Source organism: Rhamphochromis sp. 'chilingali' (genome assembly GCF_963969265.1).
Source record: "Rhamphochromis sp. 'chilingali' genome assembly, chromosome: 1".
Taxonomy (NCBI): domain Eukaryota; kingdom Metazoa; phylum Chordata; class Actinopteri; order Cichliformes; family Cichlidae; genus Rhamphochromis; species Rhamphochromis sp. 'chilingali'.
In genome coordinates, this window is record NC_137929.1 from 42,074,574 (window position 1) to 42,094,845 (window position 20,272).

Below are 20,272 nucleotides of genomic sequence, written 5' to 3' on the forward strand. Positions count from 1 at the left end.
TCCTTGAAAGATATGAAGAATAAATATCCACAAAACACGCTTGTCTCTCTATAAAATAAAACATGGTACAAAGTTCCTCCCACAGTGGAGTTTCCCAACGAGTTATACCGGTTATTCTTGTTCTGCCTGTTAGCTTTTCCTGGTATTTACTCTACATTTTAATTGCTATAATAATCTAATAATCTACCTTCCTACACAGATGCTGGTTAAAATGTACAAATAGAACTAGAACAATGGAAATACAAATAGTATAAATAAATAAATGGAGAGAAAAATTGAAATGTTAAATAGATTTGTGTGCAAAAGAGCTACGAGCTTAATATGCTGGTTTAATATGTAAGATGACCTTATGTGCCAAAATTATTATGTTACCTTATATTATCTTGGGAAGAGGGATGATAGTTGTGGTCTTGAAGCATGTGGGGACGGTACTCTGGCTGAGGGAGAGGTTGAAGACGGGAGTGAGAACATCAGCCAACAACTAGCACATGCTTTAAGGACCCGTCCTGTCTGGTCCTGCTGCCTCAATACATTGAGGTCATCTAGCAGACTGCCTGCAGAGCTGATGGTGCTGATGTACCCGGTCACATATTCAGCATAGTCCTGTATATTGACAGAGCAGATCTCCTTGGTGGCTGCAGTTTGAAACACATCCCAGTCTGTTTGGGCAAAACAGTGCTGTAGGATGCTCTCAGACTCTGGGGTCCACAGTTTAACAGGTGTGATGACAGGGTTCGATTGTTTCAGTTTCTGTCTGTAAGCCGGGTACATGAACAGAGAGATGTAGTCAGACTGTCCAAAGTGGGGCTGTGGTGCAGCCCTGTATGCACCGTGTATGTTGCTGTAGACGTGATCCAGGGTGTTAAGTAATGTTGCTGCGAGATGCCACAAATCGTAAAATCTTTCATTGTTAAGTTTGTAGTCATTTTAAATCTGTAAACAGAGTAATTCATTCGAGGAAGCTCTGTGTCACAGAGGCCTTGATGAACACACCCATGGTTGTTGGGATGAATCATTCCCAGGTCAGAGCTGGATTTTTTTAATCCATCCTATGTGACACATAGCCAGCTAAAAATATGCAGCAATGCTTTTCAGGTCATTTACAGTAATTGCATTAGGTAGTGGCATATCGGTATAAACACACCCAAATAAAGACAATAAACACCATCAGCAGCCAGCACACAGACTGGCTCCCTGATACCAGCACCTGTTAAAGCTTCAATTATTCCTAGTTTATGTAGAAGAAGAAAGGAAGTGCTACAGCTCCTGCTTCTGTTAGAAATATCACTGTTCCTACTCTGCTCTGTTTTGTTTCACTGGGTCACACTCATACTGTATCATGACTCATTCAGGTTCCCGCTGGACGCGTCCTGTTTAACCTTTCAGCTGAATGCCACACCAAACTCACGTGTTTCACACTTCCAGTACAATAAGTATTAATTCTATTGTTCTTGCTTGTTCTCTGCACGAGTGTTGCCAATATGCACGTGTGTAAACCTGGCACGCTGTCACAGCATTGCACTTTGAACTAGGAAGTCATTTTTACCATGACAATTTTGGTTTCCAGTAATCTTCTAAAACAGTTACCCCAAAAGAGATGACAGGTGAAACTGCTAGTGTAAAACTTCCTGGTATTTTTTGTTATTCAGCTCTTCACGTGCTATCTATAAATATACTGAACAGTGCTGTGGGTATAACAGACTGGTAAAGAGGGCCAGCTCTGTCTTGGCCAGTCCCCTAGACTCCAAAGAGGAAGATGTTAGCCAAGCAAAGGTTTATTATGGACAACACTGCAAACCCCCTGCATGATACTGCAGAGGCCCTGAGCAGCTCCTTCAGCAACAGACTCTTCCTGGCACTGTGTAGGAGACAGGTTCTTTATTCCTGCCTGTCTGGTTAGGCTCCTCCTACGCTCACCAGACAAAACATGACAGACATGCTTACCAAATCCTTGATGAGAAGGAAGAATGAGGCTTTGGGAATTTAGGCCACGTAGTGAAAAGATTGACAAACACAAGGATTAGCTCATGTGGACGTCAAAGTTCACTTCCAGTTGGATGACACAGTTTTATTTGTTTGAGCTATTAGCATTAATTTTTCAGTTTTTAGTGAAGTTTTATTTGACTTGCTTCCCTTACAACTACCAGAAAAAAAATCACAGTTTGGTGTTAAAGTACTTCCTGGTACTCTGAAAGGCCTAAAGTGAAACTCCACACGTGTTCCTCTGATCCCCAACACAGCTGTCAGGAACAATGACAGAATGATAAATCATCTTGTAAACGTTTTCTCACGTGGCTGTTACGCCCATGTTTTTAGCCTTGCTAACTGTTCCTGTTGTGCTGCTCACAAATATGCAAGCCTTATTTACGTGTAACACACTTAAATATAAAGTCTGGAATTCTCGGGATTCAACACACTAACAAACTATTTCTTTGTTGATTTTCAAAGCAGACTAACCTGACATAACAAACAATATGCTATCTCCATTCTGGAAGTAAGGAGCACAACCTGCCTGTTTTGTTAAGAAAGCTATTATGATAACTTCAAATATCCCAGTCTCAACTAGTTTGGGTCAAGTTAATGGTTGATATGACTTCAAACACTGAGGCGTCCTCCCTAACTGATGTGAAAAGCACCTGATAAAATACAGAACAGATTTTTGAGTTAAATTAAAAAAGTGATGCCTGTGAAACCAATTCAAACCTACTTCCTGTCAACATTATGCCAGTGTGATTGTGTAAAAGGAAGCAACGATTCAATATTAATAACTATAAATGATTAAAAAAGGAAACCCAGAATGGACAAAAAATGCAAGTAGTAAAAAGGGATTTTACATGATTAAAGCAACTGACATGGAAAAAGAGACAGAACAAAGTACTTTCATTATTATTATACATATTGGTTACGCTTATCAAAGAAAAAACACAAGAACAACAAAAGCAAACACTCTTCCATCACTTTGGACGCCAGTATTTGTCCCAAAATGAACAATGTTGGACTCTGTGGATAAAAGGCAGTATACTGGTGCATACAGTATACAGTATACTATATTGACAGTAAATTCTGTCTGTAGACAGAATTTAGAAAACAAGAAAGAGCTAAAACATTGTATTTACTTCTTTCTAATCAAAACCATAAATTAGATCAGCGGACTCAAATGTTACTGAACCTCATCTCAAAGGTCACAACTGTATTTAAAAAAAATGATAGCATATAGTCAAAGTCAAAGTCAAATTTCTTTATATAGCACATTTACAACAACAACCGTTGACCAAGGTGCTGTACAATTAAGACAATTAAAAGAAATAAAAACATGACAAGAGTTAAGAAAAAGAATCATAAAATTAGAAGATTTGAGTGAGAAATAAGATAAATAAAAGTAATACAAACTCATTCTGATTTAAAAGCCAAGGAATAAAAGATACAGCAAATGAACAACAATCAACTACGTATTCTTACTAGGTGACGTCAACATTTTTTAATGAGTGAATGAGTCACAGCTCATTGTTTGGTGACTTAACAAAAACAGATTCCTCTGAAGATGGTCAGGTACAAGTACTGAAAGTGAACAAGCATGAATGAAGAAACAGCCAAGAAACAAACAAACAAAAACAACAACATTTATTTTTCACTTCCCGTTTTACACTTTCAAGTAAAAGATCCACGCAGGATCAGTCCCCTTCCTGCTGACATGTAAGAACTGAAGTCTCTCTCACAGGTTGAGACAGTGGTTCCCAAACTTTTTTTGCTAACCCCCCTTTGTTGTAAAAGAAAAATGTTGCCCCCCCCCCACCTAAACACCCCCGCACAAACACATCCTCCAACCACACACACCCATATTTTGTTTTCAAACTCCATTGAAGTTTATTTCACACCTCAAACATTTAGTAAACAATTAAGCAAATAGACGTAAACTGCAATAAATTACAGGTAGTAATAAATAAATTACTAACTCTTTTACGATACGTCAGGGGTCGGCAACCCTGGGCAGCTACTGACAAAACAGCAAATAAACATCAAATGTGTCATCTGTGACATTTGTGAGGTTACCTCAACCACACTCTGTCAGTCCTGTTGCTGTTGAACAACCAAATGTTTAAAAATGTCACGAGTTTACCTGGTGATATCCTCATCCAGGAGGCGATCACAAAAAAAGCTTTCTGCAGAAGGTGGTACCACACTGTGTGTGTGGACGTCCCCTGTACAGAAGGCGACTATAAATGTTGTGCATGCTAAATAAACAGAAACAAATGATCCCTGTTGTCATTGCTTAATGATTGTTTTTAATCTTGACAATTAATGTTGCTGGCATTGCATCTTTCAATATGTTTGTGGGTGGATTTGAATGCACCAGGGTAAGTGCAGCCACTCAGACTCTACTCAATGTGGTCATAGAAACAGGTGCAGATGTGTCACAAGTTAATCTAGTAGTAGGCAGGCTTTGGCACTTGGCCACAGGTGGCAGTAGAATAGAATAGAATAGAATTCAACTTTATTGTCATTGCACAGGTACAGGGCAACGAAATGCAGTTTGCATCCATCCAGAAGTGCTTTAGTGATATAGATATATTACAATATATATTAGCAATAGTATAGATATGCAAGTATATTACAGAAATGGGTCTATTATGGTATGTTATAATGTACACGGTATGAAGTATGTTGTGAATATTCTATAACTATAAGTATGTACAGGCTGTAGTGAGTACAAGCTATGTACAGGCTATGAACAGGATATAAATATGAAAAACTATACAGAATATGAAATAAATAACTTTACAGAAATCTGAGATATACAGCTATACAGAAATGGGAACTATGCAAGTTGTAAACAGTTGTAGGATTAAAGATTATCGAATGTACAGAATGATTATTTACACAGAGCTATACAGTAGTGCAGTTAAGATAAGTGAGGGTGTAGATAGTTTCTACAGAGGCTATATAAAGTGCTAGTGGTTGTGAGTGGTGGTTCAGTCCATGTTATTATTGTGTGTTTGAGGGTACAGTTGTCCATTGTGGGTGTGTGTGTGTTCAGTCCATGAGTTTAACGTGGGTCAGATGTCAGGAGGCAGAGTTCAGGAGTCTGACAGCTGTGGGGAAGAAGCTGGTGGCCTTAGTCCGGAGGCTCCTGTGGCGCCTCCCAGAGGGCAGGAGGGTGAAGAGTCCATGTGATGGGTGACTGGGGTCTTTGATGATTTTCCCAGCCCTTTTCAGACACCGCTTCCTGTAGATGTCTTTTATGGCAGGAAGTGGTGCTCCGGCGATGCGCTGGGAAATTTTCACGACCCTCTGCAACGCCTTCCGGTCCGAGGCAGAGCAGTTCCCGTACCAGACTGTTATACAGTTGGTCAGGATGCTCTCGATGGTGCAGCGATAGAAGTTCACCAGGATGTCTGAGGACAGGTGGTTCTTCCTCAGAGTCCTCAAGAAGAAGAGGCGCTGGTGAGCCTTCTTGACCAGCTTGGAGCAGTTGGTCGTCCAGGTGAGATCCTCGGAGATGTGGACTCCCAGGAACTTGAAGCTGCTCACACGCTCCACAGCCGTCCCCTTAATGTGGATGGGTGGATGTGGGTCCTGTAGTCCACGATGAGCTCCTTGGTCTTCTCGGTGTTAAGCAGCAGGTTGTTTGTGTCGCACCACTCAGCCAGTCGATCCACCTCCTCCCTGTAGGCGGCCTCATCGTTGTCACTGATGAGGCCAATCACCGTGGTGTCATCTGCAAACTTAATGATGGTGTTGGAACCATCAGCAGGTCTGCAGTCGTGCAGTAGTGGACTGACCTCCATTTGAGACTGCTCCAGCTGCTATGTGATAGTCAGTAGATCTGCTACAAATTGCAGATCATATGCAAATTTTGGAAATTATATTTTGAATATTCCTAACATAGCTTTAAAACCAAGAAATTCTAACTCTCCCCCGCACTCAAAAACAGATGACACACCAACTGACACACCTGAGTCACTCACTTTCTTAAATCCACTCACTCTCACTGGCTGTTTATTACTAATCACTGTGTAACTGCTGTAAATTCATAGTAACTGCAATGTTGTTCAACAGCAACAGGACTGAAGGACTGTGTTTGAGGTATTCTCACAAGTGTCACAGATGACACATTTGGCGTTTTTTTTGCTGGTTTGTCGGTAGCAGCTCCTGAAAGGCAAGTCTGCCACACATCTGTTGGACCAAAGCCAGTTAATCTGTCAGGTGAACTGAACTTCTATGGGATCAGAACGATGCCACCGTGAAATGAAACCTAAAGAATTATTGAAATGGAAAAAAAATATTGTAGCTGAAATAAATGTACTGAAAAATCTTGTATTGAAACTGAAAAAAAAATTTATAGTAAAAAACAATTAATTAAGCTGTAAATGTTTTGTTTCGCTTTTTTTTCAGCTTCCATCCACTTTTTTCAGTTTCAATCCACTTTTTTCAGTTTCAATCTGCTGGCAGTGTTTTGGCATCTGGGGGCGGGGCTTCCGACCCGCATGTATTTGCATACATTATAGAGGCCACTAGTGCTGACCAAGCTGCCATCCTTCTCTCTTCCCGTCTTTCAATGGCTGCTTCAATTTCAGCTTGACCCTCTAAACCGCAGGTAAGTAATCGTTTTTTGTCATCTTTCCTTGCTGTCCCGCTGGACTGGACATTAGTTTAGTTTTTTTAGCTACATCTGGTGAAGTTGTGGTAAAATGCTGGTATTAGCCTATCCGTCGTAGCAAGCTAGCCTGAAGCTAATATTTGCTAAATTTAGGGACACCCGTGTCTCTTTAGGAGTTGGAGGCCGGTGTTTTAGGAGCGGCACAAGATCTCATCAACAGGCAGTGTTGGGCAGTAACGTAATACATGCACCGGAGTTACGTATTTAAAATACAAAATATGAGTAAATGTATCCGTTACAGTTACCGTTTAATAGGTGATATTCAGAATACAGTTACTTTGTTGAAATAAATGGATTACATGGCGGTATTTATCTGTTTCATATGTTAGGCTATGGTCTCTCTATTTTTGGTAATTCCACGCCGGTGGGAACCCAAACAAAACACACAATAAGAGGCTCTAATGCCTGTCTCTCTATCTCGCGGCCCATGTCACCCCTACTTACGGCCCGTGAGTGAAGAAATATTTTTAAAAATTATTAGGCTCTTACACTCAAACAGATATACGTGTGTTTGCTATACCATATATCAATGAGAGAAGATACGACCTCTCTCATGACCCTAGGAGGTGTGTGATCTATGCCAGAACACTCTGTAGAGGAGTGAACACACTCCCCTCTTCACGCTACTCAGAGTTGTTACAGACCCCCTAGGATGAGACATTCTTTCAATATGCAATCAACTATATATTTCTAAATGATTATTAATTTCTAAGAATATATGAATATGTATTTCTAAGCATAAATGACAACCCAACAATGTAAACCTTACAGTCACTGTTTTTCTTTTTGTTTTAATTGTATTTTTTCTTAGTTTGATCCTGCTTACATTCTAGTATCTGAAACATTTATTGTTGCTAATGCTGTAGTTAGGATTTTGTTTGTGGAGTTACTTGTTTTTTGTTTCCAGAGTATTACTTTTGTACTATGAACAGTGTGTCATGACTTTGTGCTTATTGTCTTTTGGGCCATTTCCTGTTTTCCTTTTGTAGTTGGTCATCTGTCTTGCTTTGAGTTCTCCTTCACTAATGTGGTTATCTTGATTTTCTACATTTGGATGGCGTTTTTCCGACTCTAACTGCTTCCATAATGCAGCCATCTATCTGTTGAATTACTCTGTGCCTTTGAGTTTGTCTTTTCTTTTTCTCTTGATTTTGGCTTTTGCCATTCAAGATTTTAGGTTCTTTATTGTCACTGTAAAAAAAAAATAAAAATACAATGAAATGCAGTTGCAGTCAAGAATTGGAGTCAAGAAGGCAGCGGGTCCAGATGGCATCAGCTCAAGGGTCGTTAGGTCCTGCGCAGACCAACTGTGTGGGGTGATGGAGCCCATCTTCAACCTGAGCCTGAGGCTGGGGAGAGTCCCACAGACTTCCACAGGCACAAATATCCTCCACTACAACCATTGAACATCCAAGGTATGGACATTGAGGCTGTGGACAGCTACAGGTACCTTGGTGTTCATCTGAACAATAAACTGGACTGGACTCATAATTCAGATGCTCTCTACAGGAAAGGGCAGAGCAGGCTGTACCTGCTGCAGAGACTCAGGTCTTTTGGAGTGAAGGACCCGCTGCTGAAGACCTTCTATGACTCTGTGGTGGCCTCAGCCATGTTTTACGGTGTGGTCTGCTGGGACGGCAGCATCTCTGCCGGGGACAGGAAGAGACTGAACAGGCTGATCCGCAGGGCCAGCTCTGTTCTAGGATGCCCTCTGGACCCAGTGGAGGTGGTGAGTGAGAGGAGAATGGTGGCTAAGCTGTCATCCCTGTTGGACAACATCTTCCACCCCATGCAGGAGACTCTGACAGCACTGAGCAGCTCCTTCAGTGGCAGGCTGCGGCACCCACGGTGTGGGACGGAGAGATTTCGCAGGTCTTTCCTTCCATCTGCTGTCAGACTCCACAACAAAGACTTCAACCGATCAAACACACATCTACACATGTGCAATAACACTAAGTGCAATATTCTTTTCTGGCATTGTTGTATTATACTCAGTTGTATATAGCATTTGTATTCTATTTTATTCTATTGTATAAAGTATTTTATTGTATTCTATTGTGTACAGTTGTGTACAGTATCTTATTCTTATTCTATTCCAGTGTTTTTCTAATTTTTGCTATGTAACTTTGCATTGTCCACTTTCTGCTGTAACAAAACAAATTTCCCACGTGTGGGACTAATAAAGGTTGTCTAATCTTAAAAAAGAAGTGGGGGAATATTTTGATAGTGTTTTTTGCACTCCGCACAATAGATAAGTTTTCTGTGCTCCATTTTCTAATTCTAACTTTAGAATTTGTCTAAACTCTGCGTTGGGATAAAAAGTTAAAAGAACACAGCAGACTCTCAGGGATTCAGTTCACATTTATTTCAGCTTAAATACATCACAATAATCCAAATTTTTACAATAATGACAAGAAATTATATATACTCAATGTCTTACATGCACATGATATACTGATGTTAATATACTATTGTGGTACTATGATCTACGTGCTACCAACTAAAACAGACTTGCACCTCTGAACTCATAAGACCATGTGACGTGTCCCTGATCTTAAACCAAAGATCCAAACAAAGTTGGATTCATAAAGTTCTTTTAAATCAGGCCTTGAGCTATAATATAAGTTATACCATATTAATAAATTACCAAAGAATGAGTAGTGTAAAAACGTAGGCAGGATTCATGCAGTGCTATCCACCGTAGTGATCGTGTATAGGTGCATCTTATAGTTCCTAAACCATCACTAATGTGTCGTTGTCAGATAACTGTGGACTTATCAGTGGAAGTTTTATCCTCATTTACATACACTTGTCCTCCCTTAGCAGACATAAGTGGATGGTTCAGATGAACCCTCGCTTGGATCTTTAGCTCTTTTTAAAAACCTCTTTATAGATATCATCAGGAAGATTAAGAGACATTAGCAAACCTCGTGGTTAACTTATAGCTTTTGACTGGAATAAATAAATATATCCAAACACCTTGCAGGAGCTAAGCTTGGGCTTGCAGTCTGTACCAGGACAATATTCAGGGTGTTCGCTTTACACTTGGGAGAAGAATATTTTCTCCTGTTCTTGGTCTTTTGTTTGCATTTACAGATTACAACTTATCCAGACAATGAATGTGGATGCTCTCGAGGTTTTAAAAATGATCCTCCGAGTCTCTCGCTCAACGTGCTGAAGTGTCTACAGTGATCCCAGCCTCGATCGGGCAGATGACCAGCTGGGCCGTGTTCTTCCCGTTGTCATGTATGCAGGGGTTAAAGTACGGATACAGCGGCTCAGTGAAAGTGAGCCCGCTGTAAGTATAAATGTGAGTCTTTGCCTCTGTGTTGTAGAAGGACACCGAGCCTTCTTCATAGTCCAGGAATATACCGACTTTCTGAGGAATTTCTTTAAGGTGAAGAGTGACGGCGGGCCCAGCGCAGGCATACAGGCTTCCACCGTTACGTCGGCATATCGCCCAGTAACCGTTATCAGGGCGAACTGTGATGGCGCCCTTCCTGTTGATGGACTCCTGGGCCACCCCAAGATCCCAGTCTGTTTTATCCCCAACCTGAAACACAAAGAAGGACAAAATGATGCTAAACTGCAGAGTAGAGCTTCATTTCTTTAGGTTGCTTTTTAAATGATAATAAATTTTTACTGAGAGTAAACACAGCAGATATAAAATCAGAAGTGAACATCCTGTAGCCACCAGGGGGCGTAAAGAGTTTTATTTTCCTGCTTGTTTAGATCATATACATTATACAGTCCTAGTCACAGGTTGTGTCGTTGTGTTCATGTGTAATTTTCTTTGGTGTATTTCAATCCAAATCTTACTCTAAATAAAGCTGTTGTGTTCCACTTTGGATAATATTCACACTGATCACGACTATAAGCTGTTTAGCAGTTATTTATTTTATCCTTTTATCCTACCTGAACCACCCAGTAACGTTTCCCAGATGTGAAGCTTTGTTTTCCCAGCACGGCGACGCAGGAGTCGAACCTGCGGGGGTCGTCAGGTAGCGGGGTCCTCCCCTGCTGGTAGCTCATGCTCACCTGTGGATTGCCACGATCACATTCATACAACAACTACTGATGCCGTACTTGTCATTATTTTGCATCTGCCTGACTTCTGATCCACTAGTTTCCATCATTTTAGTTCCTGCATAATATTTGTCGTCCATTAGCTGTTGTCTGTAATTCACAGACTCTAATTTCACAGACAAGAAATGCAATTTCTCAATAACAGGTGTTTTAATAAGTGTTTTCCCAATAATATTACAGGGCTAAACTGAACTGGTGTGTATAACTAACTAAGCAAATGACTTTACACTTAATTATACAAACAGCTGCACATGTATCAACACTTTGTTGGATCATTTTTTACAACAGGACAAGACTTTGTTTAACTCCGAGCTCTTGTTAAGGTGTTACAGTCAGGAATCATGCAGCTGATAATTACAGCTCACCTTTTTATTATCCGGGGACAGGACCACCCAGCCAGCAGCAGTAGCAGGATCCAGAGTTACATCCACTGGAGACAGAAACAGAAGAAAAACACATAAAAAGATTTGCTATTTCAGATTTATTCAAATTTTTCAGGATTAAAGAAATAATATGAAAAAATAACCCTGTTGTTTTGAAGCATATTGTTACTGAAGTCACCTTTTTTGGCAACAGAGTATCTGTATTCTGAGTCATTTAAATGTATAAAGATTATTTGAATCAGTGTGAAGAGCCACTTTCTTTCTACTGACATCAGTAAGAGTCTTTATTAGATATGGTGGTGACAAATTTTCACTCTTGTGTAATCCATATAACGTAATCACAATATAAATATCATATCCATACACATACCTGCATATTTATTCATCTTGTTTACCTCTGCAAAAGATCAGAAAAGAAACTGTGTCATTTTAGTGTCATTAAACATTAACGTAGAACAATTAAAATATTCACTAATATTTTAGCGAATGTTACAAGATTTATTTTTGCACCCTAAGTGTATCACTAAAGTTAGTTATGTGCAGACTTATAGTGTAAAATATGATATAAATATATATGCAATGCAAAAAGTGGCAGGATTATAATAAAACCAAAGGAACCAGTGATGCAAAGAAAGTCTTGTGTTCTAAAATCAGAGACTATAATGTCATGTCATCATAAGGATTACAGACCTTCTGCACACAGCTTCCTCTCCAGTTCTTGGCAGATGTCGACCAGTTTGGAGAAATTTCTCCTCACAGTCCGTGCGTAGCTCTCCGATTGGACTCTGACGTCAGCCCAGTGCTTGACGGACATCGGAGCGTCCAGATGTAAAAAATTCTAAAACAGCATCAGTGACAGAAATGAGCACCATCAAATGATTTCACTAACAAGCAGACAGGCCGGTTTGTATTCATATCATATTACAATCACTTTAGATGCTTTAAACTTGCTTGGCTGTGCAGAAATATTAAACATAAATACTGATTCTGACCTGCTGGAGCTGAACTGGGTTCTCAATGTGCTCCAGGAGGTGCAGCTCACTGCGTCTCTTCTGCAGCTCATTGATCTCCTGGCTGATCTCCTTGAGAAGCTCCTCTGCTCTCTTCTCAGCCACCTCCTGCTTCTGTTCGATCTCCTCGATGAGCAAAGCCTGGTTTCTCTCAATGGCACTTACCATCATTGTGGCAGCCTGAACGCTGCACTGTATCTCTCTTTCTTTATTTCTCTGCAGAGATGAAAAGAGTTTAATTAATATGTGAAATATGTTAAAATGCACCACCTTTGTACTTTGCTACCCCTTCTTCAGTGAAATGCAAAACAAATTAAACTTAGGGAAAAACTGCTTATATACGATGATTCTTATTAATATGCCCATAATTTAGCACATTTCCCCCAAAAAGAAGACATAACTTCACAAAGAAGATGATCTCAGTGAGAGCAGCCTGCAGTGCTCTGATAACAGTTGATCTATTGTCCCAACCCACCTCCAGCCCTGCTTTTCCATGTCTCTTTATGTCCACATAATGAAGGTTTATTATATCAATAAAAACAACTAATAAAAGATCACAAGAGCTCTTAAAACAGAGCCACGCTGCCATATATGAATTACTAAAGATGGAAAAATACTTTGACTGAAGTAATCCTGACTTTAGAAGATATGCAAGGATTTTAGCTTTTGAGTTTCTATAGTTACTCTGCCCTGTAATCAGAGTCTTTTGTGCACAAGGTTACTTACACTCTGCATGGATATTATAGCAGGATAAACTGCAAATAAAAGCCAAAAGTGGATTCCAGGCTTGAAAAGTGAAGCTAATGCATTTTTTAAAATGACCAGCAGGGGGAGTCTCCTCTGTCTTTTAAATACAGTCTACATGAAGCAGAACAACACTGCTGTTTTTCTTCTGGTGTGAGCTTCTACAAACAAATTGGTTGAAGTTTTGTTTCTTAGAGAGCAAACAGGCCGAGAAATGTTCATGTCTGTAAATGATTAAAAAGCAATGCTCACTTTGCTCAGCTCCATTGACTGTTTGATCTCCTCGGTCTTTCTGATTCGGATCTGGATCATGTGTTGATACTGTTCTTGGGTCTTCTTTATCCGAGTCTGCAGAGGCTGAAGTTGAAAACATGTATTTTACATCTTGGATTATCTGGAGTTCCTTACAAGATAATCCATGAGCATCGTTACATTTAACCACTTTTTCTCCCACCTTGATCTTGAACTCCATCTCTCCTCCAGACCTAATTGGCAGTAGTGGAATGACGGGTCTCTTTGGTTTGAATCCTGGCATTTCTTTTAACAAGCTTTAAGATGATGATGTACATCTGATTAGTTTCAACCAAATGTGCTAAAACGTTGAAATAAAGCACTATAGTATAGTTACAGTCAACCAACCTTGGAAATCTTTCAGTGATTTCTTTTAAGGTCCAATTCACCCTGAGTTCGGGGCGACTGCTGAAGGATTCTTTGCACAGTGGACAATCCGACTTTTGCGCCACATCCCAATAACGTTTGATGCACTCCAGGCAGAAATTGTGCCCACACGGGATAGAGACAGGGTTTTTGAAGCTGTACAAACAGATGCTGCACTGAAATTGCTCTTCAGACAATGTTGAGGCCATGTTTCTGACAGAGAAATAACATTTTGTTACCCACACATGTTGAAATTCTTCTGTACACTATGCTCTTAAGGTCAGATTGTAAAGATGCAGGTTTATAAATCTAAGTTTAAAAAAATCTAAATGGCAAACCAAGAAGACTAAAGGATATTTTTAAACATAAGATCATAGTAAAGCGTCCAGTGTGCCCTTTTCACTTATATTTCACAGAAAAGGGTATAACACATGAAAGCTCATCATGCTGTAGCGCAGAGAAAAGTGGACAGATTTATTTCAGATGCTTCGAAGACAACAACTATGTTTAAGTTCAATCTGCAGACTGCAAATATACAAGGGTTCACAAACAGAGTCTGAAGGTCCTAGTGGCAACATATTGTTACATTTTTATGAATCTAATGGATTTACCAGTAAAGAGATCAAAAAATGGGCTGTGAAAGAGGCAATAGAAGGAGAAAATCTCAGACTTTTCATTGACTGAATTATTGACTACAATAATTTTCTTTGTAGTCAAATTTAAAATCAAAGAAATGCTCATTATTATTAGATTTACTAAATTAAAAGAAAGAAATTTTGAGACAATGGGTAAAATTCAAATGAAAGCAATATAAAGAGAAATTGTTTCTGAACCTTTTCTTACAATTTCATCACTATATTAACTATTTTACTTACTTACTTTAATTTTTTCCCAATAAATCAGCCCTCAGCTCTTTATTAATGCATTTTATTTAGCCACTGCTCTCCCCTTACTGAGTTCTCTCTGACACTCAAACTCCAGTCAACGTGTTAAAAATGTAAAAGTAGTCGTAGTTGTTGCTCTAATTTAAAGATTGAAACCTGAGATTACATCCAGAATACACACACCTACATTTTACACATCATCTCTGAGATATCCACTTTTACTATTTCTGTGCCTCTAATTAAAAATATTGCCGTCAATATTTGGATCAAAAGTCAGTCTATCTTGAAGAAAAGGCAGCTGATGTCTTGTTTCATGTATTTTTATTCTCTATGCTATCTGCTTGGTATAAATAATCACTTACTTGTTTAGGTCATGCAGGCAGATGGTCCTTGAAAGATGTGAAGAATGAATATCCACAAAAACACGCTTGTCTTTCTATAAAATAAAACATGGTACAAAGTTCCTCCCACAGTGGAGTTTCCCAACGAGTTATACCGGTTATTCTTGTTCTGCCTGTTAGCTTTTCCTGGTATTTACTCTACATTTTAATTGCTGTTCACTGTTGCAAATGTTTTTTTATGCAGTTATCAATTTAACTACAGATTTAATCCAAGCAATTAATAAATACAGGCTGGGAATGACAACAACGTGCACTTTGGTGCAGAAATAATCTACCTTCCTACACAGATGCCGGTTAAAATGTACAAATAGAACTAGAACAATGGAAATACAAATAGAATAAATAAATAAATGGAGACAAAAATTGAAGTGTTAAATAGATTTATGTGCAAAAGAGCTATGAGCTTAATATGCTGGTTTAATATGTAAGATGACCTTATGTGCAAAAATTATTATGTTATCTTATATTATCTTGGGAAGAGGGATGATTGTTGTGGTCTTGAAGCATGTGGGGACGGTACTCTGGCTGAGGGAGAGGTTGAAGACGGGAGTGAGAACATCAGCCAACAACTAGCACATGCTTTAAGGACCCGTCCTGTCTGGTCCTGCTGCCTCAATACATTGAGGTCATCTAGCAGACTGCCTGCAGAGCTGATGGTGCTGATGTACCCGGTCACATATTCAGCATAGTCCTGTATATTGACAGAGCAGATCTCCTTGGTGGCTGCAGTTTGAAACACATCCCAGTCTGTTTGGGCAAAACAGTGCTGTAGGATGCTGTCAGACTCTGGGGTCCACAGTTTAACAGGTGTGATGACAGGGTTCGATTGTTTCAGTTTCTGTCTGTAAGCCGGGTACATGAACAGAGAGATGTAGTCAGACTGTCCAAAGTGGGGCTGTGGTGCAGCCCTGTATGCACCGTGTATGTTGCTGTAGACGTGATCCAGGGTGTTAAGTAATGTTGCTGCGAGATGCCACAAATCGTAAAATCTTTCATTGTTAAGTTTGTAGTCATTTTAAATCTGTAAACAGAGTAATTCATTCGAGGAAGCTCTGTGTCACAGAGGCCTTGATGAACACACCCATGGTTGTTGGGATGAATCATTCCCAGGTCAGAGCTGGATTTTTCTAATCCATCCTATGTGACACAAAGCCAGCTAAAAATATGCAGCAATGCTTTTCAGGTCATTTACAGTAATTGCATTAGGTAGTGGCATATCGGTATAAACACACCCAAATAAAGACAATAAACACCATCAGCAGCCAGCACACAGACTGGCTCCCTGATACCAGCACCTGTTAAAGCTTCAATTATTCCTAGCTTATGTAGAAGAAGAAATGAGGTGCTACAGCTCCTGCTTCTGTTAGAAATATCACTGTTCCTACTCTGCTCTGTTTTGTTTCACTGGGTCACACTCATACTGTGTCATGACTCATTCAGGTTCCCGCTGGACGCGTCCTGTTTAACCTTTCAGCTGAATGCCACACCAAACTCACGTGTTTCACACTTCCAGTACAATAAGTATTAATTCTATTGTTCTTGCTTGTTCTCTGCACGAGCGTTGCCAATATGCACGTGTGTAAACCTGGCACGCTGTCACAGCATTGCACTTTGAACTAGGAAGTCATTTTTACAATGACAATTTTGGTTTCCAGTAATCTTCTAAAACAGTTACCCCAAAAGAGATGACAGGTGAAACTGCTAGTGTAAAACTTCCTGGTATTTTTTGTTATTCAGCTCTTCATGTGCTATCTATAAATATACTGAACAGTGCTGTGGGTATAAAGACTGGTAAAGAGGGCCAGCTCTGTCTTGGCCAGTCCCCTAGACTCCAAAGAGGAAGATGTTAGCCAAGCAAAGGTTTATTATGGACAACACTGCAAACCCCCTGCATGATACTGCAGAGGCCCTGAGCAGCTCCTTCAGCAACAGACTCTTCCTGGCACTGTGTAGGAGACAGGTTCTTTATTCCTGCCTGTCTGGTTAGGCTCCTCCTACGCTCACCAGACAAAACATGACAGACATGCTTACCAAATCCTTGATGAGAAGGAAGAATGAGGCTTTGGGAATTTAGGCCACGTAGTGAAAAGATTGACAAACTAGCTCATGTGGACGTCAAAGTTCACTTCCAGTTGGATGACACAGTTTTATTTGTTTGAGCTATTAGCATTAATTTTTCAGTTTTTAGTGAAGTTTTATTTGACTTACTTCCCTTACAACTACCAGAAAAAAATCACAGTTTGGTGTTAAAGTACTTCCTGGTACTCTGAAAGGCCTAAAGTGAAACTCCACACGTGTTCCCCTGATCCCCAACACAGCTGTCAGGAACAATGACAGAATGATAAATCATCTTGTAAACGTTTTCTCACGTGGCTGTTACGCCCATGTTTTTAGCCTGGCTAACTGTTCCTGTTGTGCTGCTCACAAATATGCAAGCCTTATTTACGTGTAACACACTTAAATATAAAGTCTGGAATTCTCGGGATTCAACACACTAACAAACTATTTCTTTGTTGATTTTCAAAGCAGACTAACCTGACATAACAAACAATATGCTATCTCCATTCTGGAAGTAAGGAGCAGAACCTGCCTGTTTTGTTAAGAAAGCTATTATAATAACTCCAAATATTCCAGTCTCAACTAGTTTGGGTCAAGTTAATGGTTGATATGACTTCAAACACTGAGGCGTCCTCCCTAACTGATGTGAAAAGCACCTGATAAAATACAGAACAGATTTTTGAGTTAAATTAAAAAAGTGATGCCTGTGAAACCAATTCAAACCTACTTCCTGTCAACATTATGCCAGTGTGATTGCGTAAAAGGAAGCAACGATTCAATATTAATAACTATAAATGATTAAAAAAGGAAACCCAGAATGGACAAAAAATGCAAGTAGTAAAAAGGGATTTTACATGATTAAAGCAACTGACATGGAAAAAGAGACAGAACAAAGTACTTTCATTATTATTATACATATTGGTTATGCTCATCAAAGAAAAAACACAAGAACAACAAAAGCAAACACTCTTCCATCACTTTGGACGCCAGTATTTGTCCCAAAATGAACAATGTTGGACTCTGTGGATAAAAGGCAGTAGACAGAATTTAGAAAACAAGAAAGAGCTAAAACATTGTATTTACTTCTTTCTAATCAAAACCATAAATTAGATCAGCGGACTCAAATGTTACTGAACCTCTTCTGAAAGTTCACAACTGTATTTAAAAAAAAAGATAGCATATAGTCAAAGTCAAAGTCAAATTTCTTTATATAGCACATTTACGACAACAACCGTTGACCAAGGTGCTGTACAATTAAGACAATTAAAAGAAATAAAAACATGACAAGAGTTAAGAAAAAGAATCATAAAATTAGAAGATTTGAGTGAGAAATAAGATAAATAAAAGTAATACAAACTCATTCTGATTTAAAAGCCAAGGAATAAAAGATACAGCAAATGAACAACAATCAACTACGTATTCTTACTAGGTGACGTCAACATTTTTTAATGAGTGAATGATTCATTAAAAAATGAGTGAATGAGTCACAGCTCATTGTTTGGTGACTTAACAAAAATAAAAACACATTCCTCTGAAGATGGTCAGGTACAAGTACTGAAAGTGAACAAGCATGAATGAAGAAACAGCCAAGAAACAAACAAACAACAACAACAACATTTATTTTTCACTTCCCGTTTTACACTTTCAAGTAAAAGATCCACGCAGGATCAGTCCCCTTCCTGCTGACATGTAAGAACTGAAGTCTCTCTCACAGGTTGAGACAGTGGTTCCCAAACTTTTTTTGCTAACCCCCCTTTGTTGTAAAAGAAAAATGTTGCCCCCCCCACCTAAACACCCCCGCACAAACACATCCTCCAACCACACACACCCATATTTTGTTTTCAAACTCCATTGCAGTTTATTTCACACCTCAAACATTTAGTAAACAATTACCGTATTTTTGTAACTATAAGGCGCACATAAAAGCCTTAGATTTTCTTTAAAAAGTGCGTCGCGCCCTATAGTGCAGTGCGCCCTGTGTGTTGTAAGGAGGACGTAGTAGAGAACACCATGAGAACGCTAAAGGGTGAAGTGTGGGCGTTGATCGTATATACCGGACAATCGCACATACCTGTATAAAAGGTCAGGTATGTGCATTATGTGGAACATCGTTGTTTTAACAACCCTGAAAATGGCAAAGAGACACGCTTATCAAGCACAGTTTAAACTGAAGGCCATCAGCTACGCGGAGGAACATGGAAATCGAGCAGCCGCGAGAGAATTTAAGATTAATGAATCGATGGTTCGCAAGTGGAGGAAGCTGGAAAACAAGCTCCGGCAGGTCAAGAAGACGCAGCTGAGTTTCCGCGGACATAAGGCGAGGTGGCCCGAGTTGGAGGAAAGACTCGAGCGGTGGATCATCGAGCAAAGAACGAGCGGGAGAAGCGTTTCGACGGTCACCATTCGACTAAAAGCGGTTTCACTAGCAGAAGAAATGAAAATTGAACATTTCCGAGGAGGTCCGTCTTGGTGCTTTCGTTATATGAAACGGTGCCATTTTTCCATCCGGACCAGGACTACGGTAGCGCAGCAACTTCCAGCGGATTATACCGGTAATGAAAAGCTGGCCATCTTCCGCTCCTACTGCAGCAAACACATCGCCGACAAAAACATCCAGCCCAGCCACATCACAAACATGGACGAGGTCCCGCTCACTTTTGACATCCCGGTGAGTCACACTGTGGAGAAGAAGGGGACCAGCACGGTAGCGATACGCACAACGGGGCACGAAAAGTCTTCTTTTACTGTTGTGCTTGGCTGCCATGCTAATGGACAGAAACTGCCGCCTATGGTGATTTTTAAGAGAAAGACTTTGCCTAAAGAGAAGTTTCCAGCAGGAATCATCATTAAGGCAAATGAAAAGGGCTGGATGGATGAGGAAATGATGAAAGAGTGGCTGAGGGAGGTGTATGTAAGGAGACCAGGTGGTTTTTTTCCACGCATCACCATCGCTGTTGATCTGTGACTCTATGCGTGCCCATCTCACAGCCAATGTGAAAAAGCTAGTGAAACAAATGAACTGTGAGCTTGCTGTCATTCCGGGAGGCCTGACAAAGGAACTCCAGCCGCTGGACATCGGTGTGAACCGCCCGTTCAAAGTAAGGCTGCGAGCGGCGTGGGAGCGATGGATGACCGATGGAGACCACAGTTTCACCAAGAGTGGAAGGCAGCGCCGGGCGATTTACGCCACAATTTGCGAATGGATTGTAGATGCTTGGGCTAACATGTCTGCTGGCACTGTTGTTCGAGCTTTCGCAAAAGCCGGCATCGTTTCCGAGGAGCCGCACGGCACGGAAAGTGACTCTGACGGTGAAGACAGTGAACCTGGCATGTTTGATGGAGATTTAGCGCAGCTGTTCAATTCAGACACAGAGGATGAGGACTTCGATGG

The 20,272-nt window shown here is 40.1% G+C and overlaps 1 protein-coding gene across 1 annotated transcript; it reads right to left on the reverse strand.

Annotated features, from left to right (window-relative positions):
• Positions 1–9,008: 9,008 nt before the first annotated feature.
• On the reverse strand, positions 9,009–14,840 carry LOC308405917 (nuclear factor 7, ovary-like). The gene is made up of 10 exons (XM_080896714.1): positions 14,785–14,840; positions 13,521–13,751; positions 13,336–13,429; positions 13,134–13,238; positions 12,120–12,353; positions 11,818–11,965; positions 11,498–11,524; positions 11,110–11,174; positions 10,574–10,696; positions 9,009–10,211 (listed from the first exon to the last, which is right to left on the reverse strand). The coding sequence occupies exons 2-10, from the start codon at positions 13,745–13,747 to the stop codon at positions 9,825–9,827; spliced, it is 1,410 nt and encodes a 469-aa protein (XP_080752840.1). The 5' UTR covers positions 13,748–13,751; positions 14,785–14,840; the 3' UTR covers positions 9,009–9,824.
• Positions 14,841–20,272: the final 5,432 nt, after the last annotated feature.

Coding starts and splice junctions, on each gene's coding strand:
- LOC308405917 (XM_080896714.1), bottom strand. CDS start 13,747: ATGGCCTCAACATTGTCTGAAGAGCAATTTCAGTGCAGCATCTGTTTG. Junction 13,430..13,520: donor ATCACTGAAAGATTTCCAAG/GTTGGTTGACTG, acceptor ATCATCTTAAAG/CTTGTTAAAAGAAATGCCAG. Junction 10,697..11,109: donor TGTCCCCGGATAATAAAAAG/GTGAGCTGTAAT, acceptor GGCAATCCACAG/GTGAGCATGAGCTACCAGCA.